General features: G+C 44.1%; 1 protein-coding gene and 1 long non-coding RNA gene across 2 annotated transcripts in view; one reads left to right on the top strand and one right to left on the bottom strand.

Moving 5' to 3' along the window:
- Window positions 1-26912, top strand: LOC132597594 (uncharacterized). The gene is made up of 3 exons (XR_009564561.1): window positions 1-105; window positions 12342-12534; window positions 21540-26912. It is a non-coding gene; the product is annotated as an uncharacterized lncRNA (long non-coding RNA).
- KIAA2012 (KIAA2012 ortholog) overlaps window positions 1-27271 on the bottom strand; it is a 112253-nt gene that overhangs the window by 54789 nt on the left and 30193 nt on the right. Inside the window, 4 exon segments of the mRNA XM_060302044.1 lie at window positions 2670-2746; window positions 11535-11603; window positions 22780-22890; window positions 25277-25447. Coding sequence (XP_060158027.1) covers window positions 2670-2746; window positions 11535-11603; window positions 22780-22890; window positions 25277-25447 — 428 coding nt within the window.

Here is a 27271-nt window from a genome sequence, read left to right on the forward strand (position 1 = left end):
CCAGAGGCGGCCTCCAAAACCCGGTAAATCCCGGAAGCCAGTCACGTCTGCAAAACGCTGTCTGGCTTTCTCACCCGCCCGTCAGAAATGGGTTTCCAAATCGAGGTATGTGACTTCTCGATAAAGCATGGTGATAACAACATATCCCACCTTTGGGTTTTTTGTTTTTTCCCTCGCAGCTAGCACACTGATAAAAAAGTAAAGGTATTTTGTGTGACCGAACTCCTAATATGGTCAGACCCCAGTGAAGGGAGGGAGGGGGTGAGTCGGGCGTGGCGGGGGGCGGCATTAATAGAAAGGAAAGAAGAGCAGAAACTGCTGATGCTGATAAAGATCAATTTTGTGTGATGTCCTAGCCTGCTTCAGAGTGGGAGGGCGACAGTGGAAGGAATCCACTGAGTATGCCAGTGGCCCGTCAGGGTACGTAACCGAAATCTGCTGGGCAGAAATTTGTTTCTCAATCCTTCCAGATGATTTACAGTAAACATGAAATTAGTCATTTCCATGGAATAGGTTGAGAAAGTAGGGAAAACTGAAGTCAGTGATTAATCTAATGAAGAGTCGTTAGCCTCAAGAAGTAAGGGGGAGGGGAGGCAGGGGGGACACCGCCCCCTCCCGGACCCCACCCTCCTTTCTCTGTGTTTGGGGGGCTGGTGGGGCTTCCTATACTTTTCCTCACATGGTTTTGCTTTGGGGGCTACTACTAAAGGAAATAAGACTACTGCGACTTGAATAAACCAACTGGTGGGAACAGCCCCCCTCCTTTCACGAGGGAGGCACAGGCAATGCCCCGAGGGAGCTGGTTTGCCACGGCTACCCAGGGGAAAGCCAGGATTAGAGCTGAAGACCCTCAGTCTGCTGTTCCTCTTTCTGACTGCAAGGTTCATAATTAAGTCTAGGACTTAATTTGACATGACTGAGCCACTCTTTTTTTTTTTTTGCGGTACGTGGGCCTCTCACTGTTGTGGCGTCTCCCGCTGCAGAGCACAGGCTCTGGACGCGCAGGCCCAGCAGCCATGGCTCACGGGCCCAGCCACTCCGTGGCATGTGGGAGCTTCCCAGACTGGGGCACGAACCCTCGTCCCCTGCATTGGCAGGCGGACTCTCAACCACTGCGCCACCAGGGAAGCCCTGAGCCACTCTTTTATTGCAGGTGATATGAGGTCTCCTGGAATACAACCACGGGGCTGTGTGAATTTGGAGAGTTTAGGGTTATATGAGGTATTTGCAAGGCCTTTGCAGTTGTGGAATTATCGAATGACAGCACATTTTCCTCAGTCACAGACTCTCTTGAAAAAGAAAACCTTCTAGATCCCTTATAAAGGGTGTCTTCAAAGCAGGCACGTAAAACAAAAACAAAAACATGCAAATGTTGGTTCTGTGGTTCCTCAGTAGCAGTAAGGGTCGACTGGGCTGTGTTTCAGCGCAGGGGAGGCCTGACCCGGGCCCAGGGTCCTAACAGGGAGAGCTCAGGTTCTTCCTCAGAAGCGGCTAGGCACACACAGGAAAACAAAGCTACCTTTATTATTACTGTTTTTTTAATGAGTGTGAGGGAAGAGGAGAAAGGCAGGAAGTTGGAGATAAGGGAGAAACAGAGACCATGCCGGTGCCACCCCCAGTCCCGCCATCCTGCTGTCGCCCAGCAGGGGGAGACCTGAGAGAGCCCTGGGCTGTGGGGCTTCTGCCCCAGCTTCTCTGAGACCCGGGAAGCTCTAGGAATTCCCCTGAGTTGTCTCTCTAGAGTGAATCTGAAGACAGTGCCAGCCTCAAAGCTTCAACTGAAGGAACAAATTTATAAATATTTGCGAACATACGTCCTTGAACCACTAATATATATATATATATATATATATATATATATATATATATATTTAAATTGGGCTCCTTTTACGTATCTGACATGGGTAAATGTTAAATCAACTTTGTTACATATTCTTTTTTTTTAAATTAATTTATTCATTTATGGCTATGTTGGGTCTTTGTTTCTGTGCGAGGGCTTTCTCTAGTTGTGGCAAGCGGAGGCCGCTCTTCATCGCGGTGCGCGGGCCTCTCACTGTCGCGGCCTCTCGTTGTGGAGCACAGGCTCCAGATGTGCAGGCTCAGTAGTTGTGGCTCACGGGCCTAGTTGCTCCGCGGCACGTGGGATCTTCCCAGACCAGGGCTTGAACCCCTGTATTAGCAGGCAGATTCTCAACCACTGCGCCATCAGGGAAGCCCGGTATTCTTAATCTATTCAGATAAAGCATTTTTTCCCTTTCTTCACAGTATCCTTGCATTTTTTTCTTGATTGCTATTTTTTCCTCCCTATTAGGAATGAGAATTGGAGTAGAAAAATGGGCCCATTGGCACAAAGTCTTAGTGCCTACTGCCTCGATGGAGGATGCCTTTCTGTGTTTCCTTGTTCCCTTTTTGACTTTGCAGAAGTCAGGGAAAGGCCTATTCAGCTTATTTGCACACGCAAAGAGCCAGACAAAACAGTCCAAGTTGAGTTAAGACATTCCAAGTCTATGAGTTAAGGAACATTTGTGATTTTATAGTCTACTTGTCTCATTTAATTGATGAGGCAAATGAGGCCCAGAGAGGTGAAGAATCTCACCCAAGGTCACACAGCAAGTAGGGACAACAACCCCAAAGTCCAGTGTCATGCTCATGCAGAGTCAGTACTGTACCTGCTTCTCTGGCTTTTGGGTCAAAGGTGAGGTTTCATTAAGATTCATGCGAAGATCAGTTCTGGATTCAGTGTTTGCTATGTTGAAAATCAGAGAGAAAAGGGTCAAGGTTGTCAGACCTAGGTGTCATGAATTTTTATATATACCATACCCGTACACACCTAGCTCGTATGTGTAAGATTGGAAACACACACATGCCTATGGCATTCATATTTACTCACCAAATAACACATGTAACCTCTACAGGCACAGTCTAAATGCCACCTTAAATATAGTGTTGAGACTTTATATTCAAATTTCTCTTCTCTTGTTTTGGTTGCTCTTTAAAAGAACAAAAGTATATTCTTTATGCTACTAAAATTCAGATAAAGCTGAAATTAAGAAGGAAATATTGATGGAAAAAATCTGCTGATCCTGTTGAATATAGATTTGTATGATCCTACTTCACTGAGGTAGGAAAATGCTTCTGCAACCTTCCAGATAGAGAGATCAGAGACTTCCCTTTTCCCTCATGTTGTGGAAGGGCAACAGGAGAAGTGAAACATGAAGCAAACAAAGGCAGAGGCCAAAAGGGGGCTGATGGGAGGGGACTAATGGAAATCATGGCGCTCACCCTGAAGCAGGCACTACACAGACACCGATATGTGGTTGGCGTGTAATCTGCACGACTCTCCTCCATGGTTGTGTTATTGTGTTATCATACTCTCTATAGGTCTGGAAGCTGAGGCGCGAAAGACAAAGTAACCCACCCAAGGATGTACATACAACTAGTGAGGTTTTGAGGAAGGATTTGAGTCCAAGACTGCCTCACTCAAACCTCATGCTGCAAAGGGATAGGATTGATTTTGTTTTCCTTTTTTTCCCCTAAGAAAGTAAATTTAATGTTTATAAAGGAATGTTTATTTGAGGGACAGATTTAGCTAAGTGCATGGCTCCCCTGACAAGGATTTTAGTCTCTTGTGTGGGACCAGTGTCCAACAAAAAGTTCTTTACATACTTGCTACTCCTAAGTAGCTCTGTTAAGAGTCTGGCCATATGTGATTCTGCATCTTTGCCTCTTTGACCTAAAGCCTCTACTCATTCCTTGTGGGCTGACCTTCCCTTTTCTGTTGTTTCTCAGCTGTTCTCATCTATCTTGTTTGAAAATGGCTTCTGCACAGATTTAAAACATTTCTTATTTAAGACAGCTGGGGAAACTGAGGCCCAGAGAGTGACTTCATGTGACTGACTCAAGGCCATACCTTGAAAGAGTGCAAGCCCAGAACCTGAACCCAGACCTCCTGACTTAGCCTCTCCTACTCCCCCCTCCACCTCACACTGCCTCCTGTTAACCTCACTTGGTCTTGCCACATCACAGCTGCTTGGCCCGGATCCATCCTCTGCACAAATCCAGCCCAACAGAATTGTGTTGCGATGAGGTTCACTTCTCTGTGGCTTGGAAGGAACCATGGGTCTCTTAGAAATGAAACTTATAAATTCGAATGCATAAGGAAAGTTCTTGCAACACCAGGAGAATGAATCAGTCAGCCAGAGTTCAAGAAATGTAAACACATTTTTAGATAGGAGATTGAAAAATTGCTTAAGACTTCTCCATTTCTTGGGTCAAGACCCTGGTAATTTACTGAGGTCCGAGCTGTCAAGGAGGAGACACAACTCAAACTGCATTCCTGGGAGATAAAGCAATGGGGGTGGTAAAACTTTCTCCCTGAACCATGTGGCAGAATCTACCCCTCTTATCAAGTTGAAGAAACTGACCCATCAACCAACGCAGGCAACTGGCTGTGAACACAGGCCTAGTTCTTTCCCATTATTCCGGAGCTGGTGTGTACATTCACAGACTACAGACAGCACAGCTTCCAGGCCTGCCTGAAACTGGGAGCTCAGAGTCTTTCTGTGATGAACATTTCTGCCACGAAAGAGATAAACAGAAAACACATTCTTTCCCTGGCCGCCCACCATCAGGCCTGAGTAGATTTTCAAACGCTAGCATTAATCTAGCCACAGGCTTTTAGCAAGGAGATAGCATTCCCACCAGATAATCAGGCAGTTTCAGAGATGACCCTTACTAGATGGGGTCTCATCCCAAACCTCTTCTGCCTTCTTCAAATCATGGGATCCTTCAGCAAACACTCAAAACTTGAAAAGCAGGAAAGAGCATCTGATGCTAGCATGGAATATGGGTGCCTTAAAACTTCTATTTCAGCCTATGTTGGCCATGTTTAATTCCTAAGTTGTTTATTGTTTTAAATAAAAATGAAACATAGTCATATTTATTCCCATTGTTAAAGAATATTTATTTCCCTTGGTATAGGATGCTCATCTGATATCAAAATAGAGACTGAACTCCAGAAAGTCACCTTATCAGACACAGTGGACCACCTGATTCCTTCCTAGATGCGTGTCAGGGCTTGTGAGAGAACATCAGACCTGCAGGCGCCAAAGTGGCCAAACATTTGGTAGGTACAAGGGCAGGAGCTATCGAAAGTGCTGGCAGGAGCCTCTAAATTATGTGTAGGGTCTTTTTCCACACATACCATTTCTGAGCCATGAGTACCTTTTGACCACTAGAGTGCACTCATGGAACTCCCCCCCATAACTTTCAGTAGTTCGTCATTGAGGAGGGGATATATCCATTGCCAAACAGATCTCAGAAAGTACCTTTGCCTTCTCACAGCTTTGCATGTGGACTTGCAGCAGAAGCCAATGGGAGGAGGCCTAAAAGTCAGCCTCTGTACCTTCATGGTTTTGTATTTTTGGTCGAAAATGGAAAATGCAAATTCCAGGTTGTTAAAAAAAATTCTTCCCAGTAGAAAATAACCATAAAAGGAAGGATAATTCTGGTCCCTTTACATAGCCCTGCTGATCTTTCCTTCTTTACTTTATATAATAAGACTCAAGATGCCTATGACCTGTAGAGCTTTCATCATGTTATAATAAATCTTGAGTCTGTTTGTTTAATGCAGGAGATCAAGACCCAAGATGGCCTTTTGGTATTGTCATCATCAAATTATTGGAACAAGATTTAAGACCTTGTTTATGCTACACACTTTCACTTTAAATCTTCCTGGTTGAGGAGGAGGGTGAGATGCGCATATCAAACAGTTGCTCAAGACCTGAGAACGTCTCCAGCCTAAAGACATACCCCAGGGAGCTCTATTAAAGGAGCCAAGTGGATCTAGAAGATATGAGTCAGTCTGAATTTAAATATGGAAATGCCTAGTAAATACAAGGACAATATTTTTCTTCCAATTTGGGATAACTTCTTTTACTTACTTATATCTTCTTAGACCAAGGCTTGCTCAGTCTCAAGAGTCTAGCTTTGGGAACACCAGCTTCTCTCAAAAGTTCATAAATTATTTTTTATGGAGAGGTCCAAAGGTACATGGCAGTTTACCAAGCCCCAAATAGAAGGAAAGCTAGATGACAGAATTGAAATTCGAGTTGTGTAGCAATAAAATATCAACTACACGAGAAACCCTCCAATCGATATACATCATAGGATTAATACGGATACCTGTAGTGGAAGATGGTATGGAAGAAGGGAATTCAAAAAAGAGGCTGAAGGTAGAGCTACATACAAAGCAGCCAACCAATTCAGTTCAATATTCTGCAGAAAATATTGTTCTTGGTCACTTGCTCTCAAACAAATGCAGATATCTGGTCTCCCAGCCTCTGGTCTTACCCCCTTCAATCCATTCTCTACATAGCCGGGAGAGTCATTTCTCTAAAATAAAAATCTGGTTATGTCAGTTTCTGTGTAAACAGGATCTCACAATCTTTAGGATAAATTCCTTAGTTGCTGCTAATGGGCCTTCATGATCTGGCTACTGCCCACCCCACCAGCTGTCTTTCTCACTACTTCCTCTCCTACATGTACCTTGGGGTCCAGGCATTACAGGCTGCTTACATTTCTCCCATGCCACCATGTTCTCTAACCTTGATATGGTCCTTTTCCCTGGAGCATTCTTTCCTCTTTTCTACTTGGCTAGTTCCTACATATATCCTTAGAAACTCAGCTTAGGTGTCCTCTCCTTCCAAAAGCCTTCCTAAACTCTAGGCTGAGTTAGCCTGTGCTCATCCATAGCTCTCAGCACACTCCACTACTGTGGATGACTTTAAGGCATGGACTTTATCTCTCAACTGTATCCTTATGCCCAGCACATTATTTGGCATTAGTAGATGGTCAACTACTGTTTCCTGAGTGAATGAATGAGCAATCTTTATGTGCTCTGTAAAACAGACACACTAGTTCTTTCTATCGGACATGTTCTGATGCTGGTGTCTTCATTAATTTTCAAATGAGTAATTGCTAGGAATGAAGACAACAGCAAATGTAAATCCTTAGGCCACAGGGAGATGTGTGAAAGAAGCAAGAGAGAAAGCAGGAGGAAAAATATCCTTAAGAAAAGCCTCATGCTTCTTTATGGTCTTTTTGATGAGACGATAACACAAATGTCTGAAGAGTGATGAAACAGAAGACAGTATTTATGGATTACTAGTTAATAAAAGTTATTTTTTGATCACTCTGACAGAACAAAACTTAATATTCTCAACTTTATTATAGTTGAGAAATATAGCTGATATATACACACACAGACATCTTGAAATCCATACCAGCTTTAAAATGCATTGTGCTGGGCTTCCCTGGTGGCGCAGTGGTTGAGAGTCCGCCTGCTGATGCAGGGGACACGGGTTCATGCCCCGGTCTGGGAAGATCCCACATGCCGCAGAGCAGCTAGGCTCGTGAGCCATGGCCACTGAGGCTGCACGTCCGGAGCCTGTGCTCCACAACGGGAGAGGCCACAACAGTAAGAGGCCTGCGTACCACAAAAAAAAAAAAAAAAAAAGTTTTTGCACAGTAAAGGAAACCATAAACAAGATGAAAAGAAAACCCTCAGAATGGGAGAAAATATTTGCAAATGAATCAATGGACAGAAGATTAATCTCCAAAATATATAAACAGCTCATGGAGCTCAATATTAAAAAAACAAACAGCCCAATCCAAAAATGGGCAGAAGACGTAAATAGACATTTCTCCAAAGAAGACATACAGGTGGCCAAGAAGCACATGAAAAGCTGTTCAGCATCACTTATTATTAGAGAAATGCAAATGGAAACTACAATGAGGTATCACCTCACACCAGTTAGAATGGGCATCATCAGAAAATCTACAAACAACAAATGCTGGAGAGGGTGTGGAGAAAAGGGAACCCTCTTGCACTGTTGGTGGGAATGCAAATTGATAACAGCCACTATGGAGAACAGTATGGAGGTTCCTTAGAAAACTAAAAATAGAATTACCATGTGACCCAGCAATACCACTCCTGGGCATATACCCAGAGCAAACCATAATTCAAAAAGACATGCACCCCAATGTTCATTGCAGCACTATTTACAATAGCCAGGTCATGGAAGCAACCTAAATCCTCATCGAGAGATGAACAGATAAAGAAGAAGTGGTACATATATACAATGGAATATTACTCAGCCATAAAAAGGAATAAAATTGTGTCATTTGTTGAGACGTGGATGGATCTAGAGACTGTCATACAGAGTGAAGTAAGTCAGAAAGAGAAAAACAAATATTTTATATTAACACATATATGTGGAACCTAGAAAAATGGTACAGATGAACTGGTTTGCAGGGCAGAAATTGAGACACAGATGTAGAAAACAAATGTATGGACACCAACGGGGGAAAGTGTCGGGGGGGCGGTGGTGGTGGTGTGATGAATTGGGCGATTGGGATTGACATGTATACACTGATGTGTATAAAACTGATGACTAATAAGAACCTGCTGTATAAAAAAAAACAAATAAAGTAAAATTAAAAAAAAAAATCCAAGGGGAAAGTGAAGTGTAGAGAGGTGTTGAGTTGTGATCCCCTGGAAGACTGTTGGAAGATTCTGTGTCTCCTATTCTCTCTGTCGTGTGTGTGTGTGTGTGTGTGTGTGTGTGTGTGTGTGTGTGTATGTGTTTGTGCGTATGTGCTTGTTTGAGCGTCTTCTAAATATCTAAATTTAAAAATAAATAAATAAATAAATTGCTCTTTGAACTCAATTCCAGGGGTATCTGGTATTTTCAGAGTAGTGTTATATCCATTTTCTTACAAACAAATAGGGAGTGTTAAACTCAAAGAGATGTAAGAATTTTTTGTTAAGGTCTTTGAGCAAATCAAGGGAACAGATAAATTTCCTCTATTCTAAGCCCTGCAGCAGGTATTCTGTGCTTATATGGGTAGTCCCATTGCAATGGGGAGTTATTTAATAGATATAGATTTTCAGTTTTGCAAGATGAAAGAGTTCTGGAGACTGGTTACACAGCAACATGAATCTACTGAACACTACTGAACCATACACTTAAAAATTGTTAAGATGGCAAATTTTATATTATGTGTATTTTACCACAATTAAAAAAAAGATGTTAGGGGATAGGAGGAGATGAGGAATTATGCTCCAGGCAAAGGGAACTGTGTGTTCAAAAGCTTGGAAATGAGAAAGAGATTTGCATTAGCCTAAGGTCGTTTAGTTACTAGGAGTAGAGAAGACAAGGAATAAAAGTTTTATTTCCCTTTCCTGGATATAAAGCTTGCCATGGGGCAATTCTGAAATAGCTCAAGTTTGTCTTTGTCACTTTACCATTTCCCTTTATGTTCTTTGCTCTGTGTGCCTCTTTTTCCATATAGCTAATATTCTTCTGTTCATACAAGCCCTCCAGGGTACCCCAACAGGCAGGTATGTTTCAACCCTTAAGACTCTACTTACTCCCAAATTATCCACTTCTGTTCCCATCCCATTAGAATTTTTAGTCCCTCAGAACAGCTCTTCTCAGCTAGGTTGCAAGAGGACAGCCATCTGATTCAATACATTTTTACTGAAGTGTGAATGATTGGTAGCTTCTCAGAAGTATCAGCTTTTTAAGAGACTACTTCAGAATTCAAAGTGAATCTATTATTAGTGAGACTTTAATAAGAGAATGAAGTGAAATTGTAACATTTTCATCCATATTAGGAAGGATATTTTTGGTCTGGAGAGCTACCCTGTAAACAGGCCTATCTGCCTTGATAATCTGTCTTAGGAGTTTGGTTCTTCCAAACTGTTTCTACTGGGTTTCAGCTTCTCTGCATATCTCTAAAAGTTGCAAATCATTTTCAGTGTTACCCACAAAAGGGTGTCTGATGCTAAGTAAGGGGAATTGGAGGGACAAAAGGATGTGCAACAGAAGTCATTTATGAGTATGAGTTATTATGAAATCAGGAACTTCCTAAAGTCTCACATATTGTCAGATGGAAATGTGCCTGTTTATTATTTTTAAATTTTATTGAAGTATAGTTGATTTACAATGTTACTTTCTGCTGTATAGGAAAGTGATTTGGTTTTTTGTGTGTATATATATATATATATATATATATATATATATTCTTTTTCATATTCTTTTCCATTATGGTTCATCACAGGATATCGAATACAGTTCTCTGTGCTGTACAGTAGGACCTTGTTGTTTATCCATCCTATATATAATAGTTTGCATCTGCTAATCTCAAACCCCCAATCCTCCACCCCCAACCCCGCCGTCCCTTGGCAACCACAGGTCTGTTCTCTGTGAGTCTGGGAAACGTCCCTGTTTAGATTGATGTCACCATGCATAGTGGTAAAAATGTAGGTTTCTACGGTTCAAATCCCAGCTTCACCACTTAGTTGTGTGACCTTGGGCTAGTTCCTTAACCTCTCTGAGCCACACTGTCCTAGATGAAAAGTGAGGATAATAATAGAATTTACCTCATATCATTGCAATGAGGATGAAGTGAATTAATGAATGTAAAACACTCAGCACAATGTTTGGCATGGAGATAGATAGCAATGATAGTTATCATCATCATCGTCATATCCTTCGCTGGTGGGCTCCTATTAAGAGCTGCTCTGGCCCAGTTCTAGCCAACAAGTAAGAATGAACAGAAATGACCCTGAAACTCTTTGCACCATGGTCAGGATGTCCACCCAAGGAGAATGATGAGAGGGGTAACGCAGAATGCTGGGCTCCCAAGTATTTCTCTGCTTACAGATTTTGAGATTGGCAAGCATTTGATGGTGCCCTCTCTCCTTCTAGTTTTGCAGTCTCTAGCAAAACCAGTGCCCTCCACCCAGCTCTGGCTCCAGCCCTCGATCTGTGACCTTGTTTCCTGTTGCTATAGCAGGTCTCTCATGCAGGATTCATCATTGCCTGCCCCAAAATAAGCAGTGAGGAAGACCACACACATTTCTCTATTAATGAAAGACTATTTTTAGGAGTGAGAGAAAGTCTTTACATATTTACCCCTGGTTTGAAGCAGAAGCAGCAGTGGCAGTGGGTGGAGGATAAGCTACACTCTCAGCTTGTGCTTATTTCTCCACGGGGGAAATGAAATAGCAAAGGAACCTTGGATGAGGCAGAACTGGCCTCAGTCCTCCATTTAGAATACAAGCCCGAGAGTCTTTTCCAGATAGCTTTCTAGTTTGTGGATGTGCAGTTTGAACTGTACACAACTCTGGGAGACAATGCTCACTTCATTACAATGTGAGTTATGCACGGTATGATCTGCGAAACCCACAGGACATCTCTGCAAGTTCTCCTTCCGGGGCCAGCTCAGCACAGGCATTTGGGTCGACTTTTCTTCTTTCTCAGACCACAGCACACAGGGCTGCCCATGAGTAACTCTTGAGGATACTCCATTTCTCAGGCTCTCCAAGAAATGAATCTTCTTTCCTACTTATTAGTATATTTGGGGAGAAATTGTGTGTTTCTGGAGGTCTGGGTATGAAATAATATGTATGTGAGTCAAATAACATAGAGGAGAAGTAGAGGTGACTCTGTTGGGGAGAATCTTACCTTTCAGAAGATGTTGAATACTAGACTCCTCCTCTCCACGGCTGGTATTTGAATTGACAGATTCACAGGCTGAAAAACAATAAGGGTTTTACCTGAGAGTGTGGAAAAGTCTTGAAAAAGAGCTATTCCTTACCCCAAGACAGGGGAAAACAAAGTGGATGGCTTGATGCCTAAGCCTCATAATGAATTAGATAGTTTTGAAAACCCTTAGATGCTATCATGGAGGGAAGGTTGATCTAGGATTTAAAAAACATTGAAGAAAATAATATTTTTATTTATTATAAGATGTTTAAGGGTGAAACCCTGCAGGTACTGTGATGCTTAAGTTCTGAGAGGAGAACTTTTGACAGAACAAGAGCATGAAAGAGTTAATGCCTGACACCCGCTGTGAGGAGATGTCCAGATTTGAACAGGAGATGTGCTGCAGGACCCCAGTGCGTGCAGCGATGGGGGGTATGACAGACAAACGTGAGGAGCCCCTGCTTCCAGCTGTAGCGCAAATTCAAGGGTTGGACCAGGGAGACAGGAGGGATTCTAGCCCATCTGATTCTAGCCAGAAAGATAGGCTTTTGCACAGCCCTGATGAATTTTTTTTGCAATCTCTTAGAGTCACTTTTGATGAGAATCGTTCTCCTAGCTGTCCTTGTCCGTCAAAAGGAACACTAGTTAAAATAATGCTGTTTTAATGGCTGAGGAGAATTAGGATGACAGACCAGAGAAAGATAGTTAGGGGAGAGGTAATAGATAGCAAGGAGATCAGCTGAGTGAATCTGAAATGGAGGAATGGCTTTTTTTTTTTTTTTGCAGTACGCGGGCCTCTCACCGTTACGGCCTCTCCCGTTGTGGAGCACAGGCTCCGGACGCGCAGGCTCAGCGGCCATGGCTCACGGGCCCAGCCGCTCCGCGGCATGTGGGATCTTCCCGGACCAGGGCACGAACCCGTGTCCCCTGCATCGGCGGGCAGACTCTCAACCACTGCGCCACCAGGGAAGCCCAAGAGGTATGGCTTTTAATGAGAAATTTGGTGTGTGTGTGTGTGTGTGTGTGTTTGCGTGTGTATGTCAGAGAGACAGAGGTATGAGAGATCAAGGAGATAGAAATAGGGAGGAAAAAGGTCAGAGGGAATCAAATATATCTGAAAAAGACTTTGAGATCTAACTACCCCCCCAGCTCATTTCCAAGTACATGTATGTATGTATGTGTATATATTTATGCTTCATCATCTCATTAATGATAATACATATACTAGAGACATTGCCAAAGAAGAATGTTTGGTTTTACTGATTTGCTAAAGTGGGGGGCTTGGAGAAGCCTGCTCCTTGGTGCTTTCCCACCTTCATGTGCACACAAGCAGCCATGTGCACACATGTAACTTAGGCTGAGCAGGGCAACTTGGGATTCTGAGAACCAACACTGGAGAGAGAAAAAGCCATAATTAGTGTTAATTGTTGACCTTACAGTTCAAGAATAGATGCTCTGGAGAATGGGAAAGGAGAACAAACATTAATTATTGAGTAGGGACCTTGGAGACAGACACTCTGGATTAAAAAGAGAGAGATAAATTGCATAATGAATGTTAATTTTCCCTCAAAGAATTGAGTGGTCGGTGGTTGGAAGGGAAAAAGAGGCTAAAACAATCATGAAAGAGAAAGCTCAGTGTGTGTCGGGGTGAGAGGGTGCAGGAGGGTTATACAAACACTCTCCATCACTGCTTACTGCTTTGCCTCTTCCTTACAGCTCCCAAGTATTTGCTATCAGGGTTTTCCTTAGAACTCGTATTATTTACCACAGTTGTGGGTAAATACTGCTGGGGAGCTCAGCCACTTCCCCAAGAGCACATAAGCCTGAAAACAGCCACGGTGCATGACAAGCTGAGAGGCACTCAGCACTGGAATTTATGTTTTATGTGTGTCGGTGGGAGTTTGACTTTAAGTAAAAGGCGTACTGGAGCTGAGTGCCACGTGGGAGAGGGCTGTGGTCCTGTGTGTGCCGCCGTGGGGTGACTCGGGCTCCAAGGCCTTGACTGTTGTTTTATCTTAATTATTGTACACAAGACACCCTGAAAGTCATCCTCTTAGCTGAAAGTGAAAACAGAAAAATGGTAGTTTGAGTAGAAAATTGGAGATGAGAATTGTAGCCAATTTTGTAAAGAGACACTATAAACAGGTTTGTCACTGGTTGCTCAGAGTGCTGGGTGGGCTCCCCACATCTAGTCGGCGGCCCTGGGGATTATCCCTTTGCCGCGTCTCCTGCGTCTGCCCACTGCCTTCCATCCAGGCCCTGGTCAGCTACTGTCTGGATGATTCTACAGTAGCCTGAGCACTCGGCCTTTTCTCTTGCCTATTCCTGGCACACAGGGTGGGTTGCATGACATCCTTCCTCAAGCACCTGTGACTTCTTGTTGCCTAAAAGGCGGCATTTCAGCTCTATCCTGGCACACAAGGCCTTCCCTGGCCTGGTCCTGGCCTGCCTTTCAGCCCCATCTCCCCCCATGAAGCCCCTCCACGGGGCACTCTTACAGGCTACTCATCATTTCCCGCATGGACTCTGCTTTCTTATCTCTTTGCCTTTGTTCATGCTGGTCCCTCAGCTGGTCATGTCTTTCTCTCTTTTCTGTTTATCCACTTTACCAGTTTCTTTCTTTGTTTTATTTTTTATTTAGTTTTTACTTTTGGCTGCACTGGGTCTTAGTTGCGGCATGTGGGATCTTTTAGTTGCAGCATGCGATTTCTTAGTTGCACCATGCATGCGGGATCTAGTTCCCCAACCAGGGATTGAACCCAGGCCCCCTGCATTGGGAACACGGAGTCTTACCCACTGGATCACCAGGGAAGTCCCTCTTTTTTTTTTAATAGAATTTTGTTTATATTTATTTAAAAAAAATTTTTGGCTGTGCCTTGAGGCTTTTGGGATCGTAGTTCCCCAAACAGGGATCGAACCCAGGCCCCAGCAGTGAAAGCACCAAGTCCTAACCACTGGACCACCAGGGAATTCCCTACCAGTTTCTTTAAAGTCAGTACAAATAGAGATTCCTCTGCAAAAATCCGTCCTCGTCCCCCAGGTTAGAATTCATCGCTCCTTCCTTGGAGGCCCCTGCATTGTGTTGTTGAGATCTCTGTTACAGCACTCATCTCATTCTGCCTTGCAGAAGAGTCAGTTGCTTGTGAATTTTTTCTCACAGGGGCTGTGAGGTTCTTGGGGGCAGCAGCCACAGGGCCCGGGGTTGAGCCCTGGGAAGTGGGAAGAAAAGAGCACAGTATCTGGGATAGACGGGCCTGGGAATGAATAAGCTCAGCTGCTCACCAGGTGTGATCAATGTGCACAAGGGGGTTAACCTCCTGTGTTTCAGTTTCCTCACCTGTGGTATGTGAATGAAAATACTCCCTTCAAAGGATCATTGGATGATAGAATGAGATGACATATGTGCCTGAGCATGTTTGCTCTTGATACCAACATCCTTCTGTTTCCCTTGAACATGGTAGGCGTTCTGTCCATTTGATCTAAAGAGTCGGACACGATATTATGGGTCTTCTCTCTTTTAGGTCCAATGATATTTTATATTGGAATTTTACTTAATACTTTATTATATACTGCACGTATGATCTGGTTTGATTGTCACAAAGCAATGCAATCTAGGATGGGAGGTATTATTATAGATGCATTTTCTTTGGGTGCTTTTTTCTTTTTATTGTGTTTTCAAGGGAGAAATATATCATCTATTTACAAAATAGCTCTTGAAAAATACGAGTACAGATACTATAAAACAAAGCAAACTCTAGTCACGAGACACTATGTACATTATGCAAAAGCAACAGTCTGATCTCCAGGTTATGAGAACTAGAATTAAAATGTCACTACACAGAAAAGGTCCAAGTTCCCAGCTTGGCAAAACTTGGGCGCAGTTACATGAAACATTTAATAAACTGAATTCTTTTTCCCCAATGTGTAAACAAAATGACAAGACTAAATCTGTGCCTGGCAATTTCAATCTAACTCTGAAGCTACACAGAACACACAGACACCTTGTAGACTTCACCTGTTAGTCTGACCATCTTTTCTTCTTAGGTGGTAGGAGGAAGGGCAAGGTGACTGTGCAGAGCAAAGATGTGGGAAGTAGAAATACTGTACCCTAGACATTACAAAGTATGGTGAAAAGAAAGCCTCACTTAATGCATAGCCTAAGGGGGAAAAGACTACACTCCAACTTTGGGAAATTAATTTAGAATGATAGGGGAAGGGTTTAAGTAATTGCAGTTTAAAATGAAAAATGCACGTGTGATAGAATGGAGCACAATGGAGGATTCAAAAACATGCTCATCAGAAAAATCTGTTAGGTTTGCTTTGTCCAGATTAAGAAAGAATATATAGTTGCATTATATGCTGTAACAAAGAGACTCAGAAAGATAAACATGTATTTCTGTTTCAGGTAAGAGTCTAGAGGGAAGGGGGTAGCCCAGGGTAGCTCTGCTTCCTGAAGGTATCTGGGCACTGTGCTTCCTTATATCTTATGGCTTCATCATCCCCTAGAGTATTCCCCTCTTCCACGTGGTTGAAGCTACTTCACCACTACAACCAAGTCCAATGGTTTCCTTTTTTTAAAATTAAAACAAATTTTTTTTTTTTTTGTGGCTGTTTTGGGTCTTCGTTGCTGCACGTGGGCTTCCTCTAGTTGTGGCGAGCGGGGGCTACTCTTCGTTGTGGTGCGCGGGCTTCTCATTGCGGTGGCTTCTCTTGTTGCAGAACCTGGCACGCAGGCTCAGTAGTTGTGGCATGTGGGATCTTCCCGGGCTTAGTTGCTCCGCGGCATGTGGGGTCTTCCCGGACCAGGGATCGAACCTGTGTCCCCTGCATGGGCAGGTGGATTCTTATCCACTGCACCACCAAGGAAGTCCCCAGTGATTTCCTTTTAAGGAAATGACCTGGAAGTCGCACAAGTTACTTCTGTTCACATTTCATCAGCCACATCAGTTATATGACCATACCTGGCTGCAAGGAAGGCTGGGAAATATAATTTCTAGCCAAGTAGCCATGTGTTCAACTAAACTTCAGGGTAGGGGATTCTGCTAATGACAGGAGTAATGGAAAAATGGATATTGGGGAACACGTAAGTCTTTGCTACTGACAGTTTCAATCAATATTTATGGGCAACATTCTGGGAGTACCTGTGATGTTCTCTGGGATATTCAGAAGTCGAGGAGGGGGATCTATCCATAGGAGATCTTGGAGGAGGATGAAGAAAAAGAGTAAAAAAGGTAGAGGAAGTAAGGGAGTGCCTGGTGAGAGACCCAGGTAGTAAGAATTACTGCTGACCTAAGATAGTAGCAATCAACGTGGGCTGAGGTGGTCAGGTGAGGTGGTACAATGAAGGTGGGACTGAAGCCTAGAAACCTGGACAAGAGGGCCTAGAGGCAGTAAGTTCTAGTGAGAAGAGCTTTGACCTAAGTAGGTGCAGGAAGATCTGGGTTTGAGCCTTAGATTTGCCGCATAGAAGCTGTGTGACTTTGAGCAAGTCACCGTACCTCTCTGGGCCTCAGTTTCCTTATCCATAAAGGAGAGTTTTCAAACTGTGGTCTCATAATTCTAGTGACTGCATAGACCCCACAGCCAGGAATCATTTCAGGAGGGAAAGAATTAGCTGGGCTCTGAAGAAGTTGTTGCGGGACACAGTCAGACCATCCCTACTTTAACCAGGCAGCTCTGCTTTTATCCATTTTATCTATAGGTGTTCTCAGAAAGTCTGTCTGATAAAATGCTTCCCCTGCTTAAATGCTGATGAAGGTGATGCCTACATTCCATCTCAACTCTAAGGTTCTCTGGAACAGAAAAAATGCGAGGGAGGTAGAATTTACAGCTTTACAGGCTCTGTAAGAAACAATATATGTACATGTGCAAAAAATACAGAGGAATTAAATATTCTTCAACACTTCATATTGACTTTTTTCTTAAAAAAAAGGAATTTTCAGCGGATTCAAAGAGAACTATTATTTTTGACATTTTTCTTCTTTGGAAGGCAAAAGTGGCGATAATATCACATTTTCAGCCAAATACGAGGGAGGGGAGTCTTTGTACTTGTAGGAAACGTGAGAGGTTTCTGTCAAAGGAAAGAAGACTCCCCAGTGGTTTTTAGTGGCTCTCTGCATGTGGCCATCAGAACACCTTCCAATGTGGGCTGCTGATGCGGTGCTGGGTTCACTGCGGTGAGGGAAAGAACCCCGCTTCCCTCTGAAGTCCTGACAAACAGAGCTATTACTGCCCTGTGGTCCATGTGACAGACCCAAATTAGCCCCATGCCGAGCCTCATGGGAATCCCCCATAACTTCTGCAAGGGGAGGAGAGTATATGGGTCAGGACTCAGTGGAGAACAGAAACCACCAAGGTATTTTAAGAAGAAATGGAGCTACTATAGAGAACTTGGTGCTTACAGAGTTGCTGCAGCAACTGCCTCTTGACAGTCTTCACGAGCTCGCTTGCCAGGGTAAGTAGCCAAAGTGCCTTTGCCTCACTCCTGCCCTTCAAATCTCATGCAAATGCATCTGTTTGGCAGAACTGCATCTGCATCCCACCCCCTAACAGCAAAGGTTATCTGGGAAATGTAGTTTTTAGCCTTCCAGCCTTTGCAGTACAGGAGGGCACTGGAAGGAAATGCTGGGTACCAAGCGACCGTATCCAGCCATGTTTTTCTTTATTTCAACATCTGAGAACTGGTAAATCCACCAACACGATTGCGTATGGATTATTAACAAACACTTATTGCCACCCAGGCTTCCTCCTACCTTCCCCTACTTCTTTTTACCTGGAGATGGAGGGATTGTGGACTCAGTGATTCAGAACTGATGTTTGGAAAATGAAAGCAAGAACAGGCATGAATTATTGAATGACTGAGATCCTGCTTCAGGACTTAGACAACAGAACTGCTCTACGGAGAGAGTCTCCTTGGGAAAGGGGGTTATTTAGTAACACACAGCATTACAACTGGAAAGAACCTTAGAAATAATGTTTAGTATTTTCCAAAGTGTGTTTCAAAAACTAGTTAGATGCACATAATGCTTTACTAAAAACAAGAAAGAATTCAGTGGTCAAATAAGTTTGGGAAACATTGCATGTCCTCATCTTGAGGAACCATAATCCATATTAACACAGCAGAGGCTCCTGCAGTAAGGAATGTGCTTCGCTTTAGCTTACTGGTTTCCAACTTATTTGGCCTCAGAACTTTTTTTTTTTTAACAGAATGCCTGGTAACCTTCTGAGGACTTGGAGTTCTATGGGATATACACTGGGAGGGTTGGATCTAATCCCAGTTCCTCTTTCTCCATATGGAGAAGCTGAGCTCCAAAGCAGTAGATTTATTTGCCAGTGATCACAGAAATCAGGGTGGTAGAGCTGAGAATAAAACCCAAGACTTTGGATATTTAGTCTAAAGTTCTTTCTTCTTCTTCACGCTGTCTCATCTAATGGACTTCTTCATTTTTTTAAAAATTAATTTATTTTATTTTATTTATTTTATTTTTGGCTGCGTTGGGTCTTTGTTGCTGCAGGCAGGCTTTCTCTAGTTGCGATGAGCAGGGGCTACTCTTCGTTGCGCTGCACATGCTTCTCATTGCGGTGGCTTCTCTTGTTGGGAGCATGGGCTCTAGGTGCGTGGGCTTCAGTAGTTGTGGCACACAGGCTCAGTAGTTGTGGCTCGCGGGCTCTAGAGTGCAGGCTCAGTACTTGTGGCTCATGGGCTTAGTTCCTCCACTGCATGTGGGATCTTCCCAGACCAGGGCTCGAATCCCTGTCCCCTGCATTGGCAGGCAGATTCTTAATCACTGCGCCACCAGGGAAGCCCTGGGCTTCTTCACTTTTAAATCTCTAGGCATCTTCACTAAAGCAACAGCTGCTGAGAGAAAGGCTACTCAAGGAAAATCATACTTTGTCAAATATCCCACCAACATGGAAGGATACTTTTACCCATGAGTCCCCACAACCAACATTATCACAAATGACAAATGGGGAGAACACAGAGAAAGTCAACCACTTAGCATATGTTTGCCCCCAAATAATCAGCGTTTTGAGATCAGCTGGGATATTCTTGGACCCTTCATTTTTCTGTTTACCAAATTGTAGACCATCAGGAAATGACACCAGTATATTATCTATTATGAAAACAAATTACGCCCAAATCTAGTGACTTAAAGCAATAAACATTTACTATATCTCACATAGTTTCTATGGGAATCTGGGAGGGGCTTAGCCCTGTGATTCCGGTGCAGTCTCTTGTGAGGCTGCTGTCACAATGCCAATCAGGGATGCAGTCATCTGGAGGTTTCCCTGGGGTTGGACCATCTCAGAAGTCACACACTGTCACTTCTGTCATAGTCTATATTTATCAGAAGTGAGCCACTATGTCCAGCACACACTCAAGGGGAGGAGAATTGGGCTCCCCCTTTTGAAAGAACAAGTGTCAAAGAATTTGTAGACATATTTTAAAACCACCATACCAAGAAAGAGTTGCAAGAGAGAAGGATGCTAATTAAATGACCAAAAAACAAGGCAAGTTTTGGGGGTAAAAATCCTTTTAGGACAAGAGCAGGTGTCAACTGGAAACTCTGAAAGAGATGAAGAATTTAAATTTGCATGGGACCTGGAGTCCCAAACCGAACCACTGGCACAGACATTCTTGAGCTTCTTGCAATAAAGAACTTCTGAATAAAAGAACTTCTGAAAGAAAACTTCTGTTGCTGCCACTGTGACCAGGAGAATAGATGAAGGATTTGAATCAAGGATAAGCAACTCCAATGTTCCAATGTTTTGACTTGTATCCTTCCAAGTTAAATTTTCCTTTCTTAAGCCTTTGAATTTTCTAAGTGTTGCAATATCCCAACGTGACCAAGAGGGTCGAATTCCAGCTCAAGTCTTCACATCTTTTTTTTATTCTTCTGAAGGTTTATACTCATTCTTCTATGCTATCTGAAAGCAAGATATCATGATCTAATTGCTTAAGAATTTATTTCCAAGTAGATGCTGGCAGAGTCTGAAAGTCTCAGAATGATCAGACAGATCATATTTCCACTTTAACCCAAGATTTTTTTAAATTAAAAAACAACAACTATGATCCCCCCCAAACTTTCCTTTATGGCACCTGGGGTATTCTGTCCACGCATTTCTTGGACATATGGTAAAGATAAGAGGATCTCTAGGACTCTTCTAATATATTTGGGAGCTAAACAACAAACGGATGCATATAAATACAGTAATCACAAAAGTGGGATTGAGAGAGAGAAATGGGTGAAAACTACATCATAGCAGTTCAGTGAGATGAAGTGGATTTATTGAGGAAAATATCCCGGAAAAGATGAACCTTCCCCTGGAACTTAAAATGATTCTAAATATTTGAGGGCAGCTTGGGCAAAGGCTGGGAGATAAGAGAAGGAAGACTGAATGTTTGGGCCGTCAGACAGATGAGAAAAGGGTGGGCCTGAATATAGTGGGAGATGAGACTGGAAGAGTAGGGTGGGGATGGTGATCAAGATACATTTGAACAAACAGCTGCAAAGAATTTGGTGTGGGTGGAGCAAATCCTTTGCAGGAGTTGAAAATGTTTTTCAGTATCCTGCTTCCCAAAGCAAAACAAAACAGGGCTTTCCCATTAACAGAGACTCTTAGAAAGCTGGGCCTGTAGGGAGATGTGGGTTAAGGTTCTGCCTGCCTCCCAGGGCCCTATGCAATCATGGTCGAGGCTGGAGGTCCAGCAGCTGTATATGGAGCACAGACTAGAGAGAGGCCATTGACTGACTGACTGATTGACGGATGACTCATTTGTTCATTTATTCAACAAGCTCACAGTGAATGCCTTTAGGTTTGAGAGGCAAGTAGGATTAAATACATTGTTCATGGGACTAAGACAAGATGGCAGGCAAGTCTCGATTTATTCAGCATAAATTTCATTTCTCTCTTTCTTTTGTGTGGAAATTATTGAAAGATTTTCAATGAACATTTACTGTGATCCTGCTCTGTTTGTGTCAGGAACTGTGCTAAGTGCGGAGGATGCCGAAGTGACTGAAACATGATGCTGACGAGATGACAACAAACTTAAACATGTAACTTAAATATTTCCTCTTCTGCTTCTGGCTTTTGCTTTGCCCAAAGGGGAGCTATTTCTCTTGGAAGAGAGTGGACAAATGTGTAGCAGGTGAACAGAATCGTGTTTGCGTTCCAGCTGTTGCACCAGCTGTGTCACAGTGACAGTGGCCTCCACCTGTCTCACTCCTGCTTCCGCCAGTTCAGAACCAAGTTATTTTTATACTCATATCATGGGACAGCCCAAGTGGTGATGGAAGTTCTTTAATGCTGGATTTGGAACCGAATGCATTCTGGTTTCTGGAAATCCATGTACTAAATGGCTACTTCCACAGCAACAGACACAACACGTAAAATGCAGCAATAGTCCATAGCTGCTGGTGGTGGAGTCGATCCCCTTATTTCGAAGGAGAGGAGGAACCTTGGACACAATGAAGGGTTGACCCAAAGTCATCTGACAACCTAGAGGACAAGCCAGGGCTACTCAAATCTCCTGGCTCTGATTCCATGTTCTTTTTGTTGAGGCAGTCATGACATCACCCACCAAACGAGTGCAGATTTTAATCTCCCTCATTAAGAGGCCTGCTGGCTGTACGACTCATGCATACGCATCATGATGGTTCCTGGGTGGTTGACACTCATCACCCTCTGACTTCATTTTTTTTTCTTCCTTTGCAAGATGGTTATTGCCCAGAGCCAGCGTCCCTTTTCCAAAAAGTGAACATGCCAGAAGGGTTTTTGGAAACTGCCTTGATATCTGTCAGGAGCCAGATGATTCGCAGCAATGAACCAATACACATAACGAGGATAACTGATTGGATTACCAATTAGCCACCTCCACCTCTGGAGGGTGGTTGGAAAGAAGAGAAAAGGCAGTGTTTAGTTTGGGCAAATACCAAGAGGACTTTATCATCCTCATCAAGACATCAGCACGGCACATTAGGCCTCCTCCAAGCCATTCCATGGGAACGTCTCTCTCCAGATGCTCCAGCAAGAGCAAACTTGCTATGCAGACATTGGGTTATTGTGTCTGAGTTACAGAAGCATCCCTGGGTTCAGCGAGAGGGGAGAAACTGGTTGACTTGCATCTGTTTTTAATGATGTCTCTGCTGCTGGGGAGTTTTGGAAGCTGCAGGTAAAATCTTCCCCCAAGAAAGCGAGGCTGACCTGGGATGTATCATCTTACCTTCACCCGACAGAAGCTCCTTGGTTTGGGTAGGCCTTGGGAGGGACAGGCAGCTGTTTTCTCCATTTGGACCCAGCAAGAAGTGTCCCAGTGTGGGGTCTCTGGGTTTTTCTTGAAAATAAGCACAAACATGGGCAGTGTTAGCACCAGTGCAGGGGAGGGAGGCTGAACCTGGACCGTGCTCCCTGAATCCCCAGCGGGCAGATGCCGGTGTGCTCAGGAACTTGCCAGGGTGCAGGGCCAGCCCCACGCCTGGGATTCGGCAGAGCAGGGCCAGGGTTCACGCCCCATCATCTGGAGTCAGTGTGGGATGAACAGGGCGGGGCTGCCACAGCCTACGACGTGCCTTCTGTGAAGGTCTAGAAAAGGGGGAATCCTCTGGTTTCAGGCAGCCCTCCAGGCACAAGGTGAACCTGGAGGGGGCACCTTGTGTGAAGGAAAGGGAGCCCCATCCTCCAAGTGTGTGCAGCCCAGCTCCTGGGCACAGGGCTCAGTGGTTCCAGCCTCTGCTTCCTGCTCTGTCACACGCCTTTGTGCAGTACTCAGCGGCACAGCTGTGCCCTGTGGTTCAAGTGCTGGGACTGCTTAGTGACTCCAAGGGGCTCAGGCCAAGGAGGAGAAGGAAGCTCTATTTCTCTCAGTTGCTTAGAAATATTGAGGGTGTTTCTATAACTTTACCTTCCCCATTTCCAAGGCAAAAAGGTCAGGAGTAGAGCTGGCAATCAGCCACAGTGGATGCTTACAAGTGTGTAAACACACATATACGCAGAGGCATCACACACACGGAAACACACATACTTACACCAAGGTGTGCACTCACACGTACATATATACACACTCACAAGGCACGCACACATATGCAGGTGTGCCTGCAAGGACACACATGTATCACACATGAGGAAGGACACACAGCAACACATGTGTACTTGTTCGCAGGCAGGCCTGCATGCCTGCATAATCACACATACATACACGAGCACACAAGTATACACATGTACTCCCATAGCTATATAAGCACACACATACCCTAAGACACACGTGTGCCCCCATACACACATTCATTTACACACACTCAGCCTACACACTTGAGGCTTCAGGCTGCACTCGTCATAGTCACAGCCCTGGCATTCATTCTAATCAGGTTCTCCTTTTGTAAGGGTGTCTAATTCGGCGTGTGTGTGTGTGTGTGTTTGGTGTGATTTGTTCTGGGCAATGCAACCTCCTAGGAATACCCTTGGTGGTGACGCTACTGTACCTAAAGTTCAGTTCATTAGCTCAATATTAAGAGAGCATCATTGCCATGCAAATATAAAAGGGAGGAGGTTGTAAGAGAAAGGTTCCATTTGGAAATAGTTTGTAAGTTTCTTTGGAGAGAGAGAGAGAGAGAGAGAGAGAATTTGACTTTGACCATCCCAGCCTTAAACAGAGGAGCTGCAAGCACATATGGAATTATTGATCCATGTATTGAATTTATGCTTACAAGGCTTCAAATATAAATAAATGCTTGGGTCGAGGCAGGGGGAGCGCAAGCGAGCAGGATTTAAATAGTGAGGCATCTGTCTCTGAGCGAGCCTGGGATGGGACGAAAGCTGTGGTATCTGTTGTCTTCTTGGTAGCTCTCAGTTGCCACATTCCTCTCGAGTGTGAGCTTCTCTAGGCCCTGAGTGTGATTCTATTGTTAACAGAGATACTTTGTTCACATTGTCTGGCACCCAAACACACACCAGCTCCTTCAACTGGTGCTCAATCAGAGAAAGCCACCCATCATCCGATGAGGGAGGAACAGCTGATTGGGCTGCACTTTCTAGAAAATGGTTTGTTGGTCTCCAGCATGGCCCCTCCCTAAGGGATTTTCAGGGGTCATTTGGACCCTAAGCAACTTTTGCTTTATGTGCTGCGTTTAGATCAAAGCCCCCATGGAAGCTGTTATTGCACTGTCTTAGTTTCCTCCTGGACTGTTGGCTCTTAAGGATAAGAACTCTGAGTGGGGCTAAGTCATAGAGGGTGTGGCCCTGCCTGCCTCATCCTTCAGTAGAAATCCAGAGTCCTTTTCTCTCTGTGTACAGGCCTCAGGCTCTGCCCTGGGCCGGAGGGTGACTCCTCCCCGGGGACTCTTCCTGTTGGCAGCGTCCCCAGGCTCCCTTGCCCCGTGCAGGGTTATGGCTCGGTGTTGAGAATGCCTGGTAAACCCAGTAGCGAGTCTCCCTGCTGAGCGCAGGGAGCTGTGTCATCACACGCTGCTGCCGGGAGCGAGGAAAGCACAGAACAGCTTGGCAGTGCCTGTTGGTGCAGAAAACCCTTAAAACATGTACTGACTCTTGAGGAATATGCATGGTGACCGTTAATCCCACTGACAGCATTGGAAACACTGCTGATTCCCTTTTTTCAATGGGGTGGCTTTCAGACAGCTTATGTGTGGCCCTGGAGGATGATTAAAATGAGCCCAGAGCCACAGACAAGCCAAGAGGGTGCATCCGTGCACCCCGGGAGTGATTACCTTGTCCTGCTGCTGGGAGTGCCCCGCCGGCCCGTCTCACATGGTGGGGGCCCATGGGGCTGCTGTGGCCTGATGTCCTGGGGCTGTCCAGGCCCCTCTGGCTCTCTGGACCTTTTCTTCCTTCCGTCAGGGACAGTGGTGGAGTGCCAGCCTGGGGTGCAGCATCATCCTCTTCAAAAGCAAAAGGAGAAAAAGTACGAGTGAGAATTTGGATCAGTAAGAAAGTGAAGGAACCTCTTTTCTAATTCTGTTGCTGTGGCTCCTAGTGTCTAGGATCACTGATTCCCCTCACTCTCAAGTTTGTCTCTCTTTTCCAGCCCTGCTAAGGAGCAGAGGCCGGGTATCTCCCACAGCCAAGGTGGGATTATCTTGGCTAGAATAGCAGCCCTACTGTTGGGGAACCTCCAAGAACTGGGAGGAACTGAACAGTGGTTGTTGTTATCCTCATCCTATTGATGGGCTCCTGAGATAGGAGATAGACTAGGGAGGCTGCAAGGTCCTTCCCTAACTGGGGAGACCCCAGCGTTAAAGCTCATGGGACTATTGGCTACAGAGTTCCAACCACAAAGCAATTTTTCTAAGCAGAACCAGTGATCTCATGGCTCCTCCAGGTCATAAAGTACAAAGTAGCCCCTTCTAGATGGTAGTTAGAGGGTAACAGGATGGATGATAAACGCAAAGCACGTCTTGACCTCAATCTTTGTTCTTTCTCTCACTCTTTCCCAAAACAGGCTCTGCTCTAGGAGCTGCTCTAGGGAGGGCAAAACCTAATTTTTAGAGGGTAATCTAAAAGCGATTGGGACCTTGTCTTAATCTCAGAGAGAGTGGTCTTTATTTCATGTTCAACACACTCTTGGTGTTTGTGTTTAAAGGCTGGCTTCACACACAGTCTCCAAGTATCACAAGCTACTTATTTACAAAGGGAAGAGGTGTCTTAACAATGGAGAAAGACATCTCTTTAACCGAATAATGAAATTTAACATCACTTATAATGGAACAACTTACAACAAAGGGAATTAATATAAAGGGATATTTTGTGTCCCTTGATGTAATGCACGGAGAAGCACACATCACCAACATGCCATTCTTGCCAAAAATGTTTGATCTGAATCTAATCATGAGGAAACAAACCTAAATTGAGGATAATTCTGTAAAGCAGCTAGCCTAAACTCTTCAAAAATGTCAGTGTCATGAAAAATGAGACTGGGGAAGTGTTCTAGATGAAAAGATTCTAAAGAGATGTGACAGTTAAATACAATGTATGATTCTGAGTGGAATCCTGGATTGATTGGGGGAAAAAAAAACAACTGTAAGGAATATTACTGGTGTAATTAGAGAAATTTGAATGTGGACTATATATTAGAAAAGAGTATTACATCAATGTTAATTTTCTTGAATGTGATAATTGTACTGTGGTTACAAGGAGAATATCCTTGCTCTTGGGAGATACGTGCTGATAAGGGATGAAATGTACAAAGTCTGCAGTTTAGTCTCGGATGGTTCAGCAATAAAATAAAATATGTATGTGTGTATGTGCGTATAAAAAATCTGGCTTCATTTTTATGATATGAGAAGTGAAACAATCCAGAGCTAAGCACGTAAATGGGTCTGTGCAACCTCTGGGGCGATGAGAGTCTCACTTACTAGTTCTAAACACCCTTGCTCCAGGGACCCCTGTGTGAGAAAGATTGCCATGAAAATCTTGCCTCTTTAGACCTTTTTTTTTTTTTTTTTTTTAATGCATCTACTACCCAGTTGAGTCACACACTGAACTAACCAAGCTACCAGGGACTTCTTAGCCCAGCTTCCTCCTGGCAGGGTAGCAGAGGATGGACAGGCTCTAGATACTGGGTCCCCAGTGGACATGGCAGCTCAAAACAAGTGGAGGACAGTGTGAGGTGAGCAGCACCAAAGATGAAATTCCCTGGTGTTGCCCATCCCTCCTGGTGGCTCAGGCGGTGCCCCTGACGTTGTGGTGCACAGGGGCAAAGCTGC

This window comes from Globicephala melas, chromosome 7 (genome assembly GCF_963455315.2).
Source record: "Globicephala melas chromosome 7, mGloMel1.2, whole genome shotgun sequence".
Taxonomy (NCBI): Eukaryota; Metazoa; Chordata; class Mammalia; order Artiodactyla; family Delphinidae; genus Globicephala; species Globicephala melas.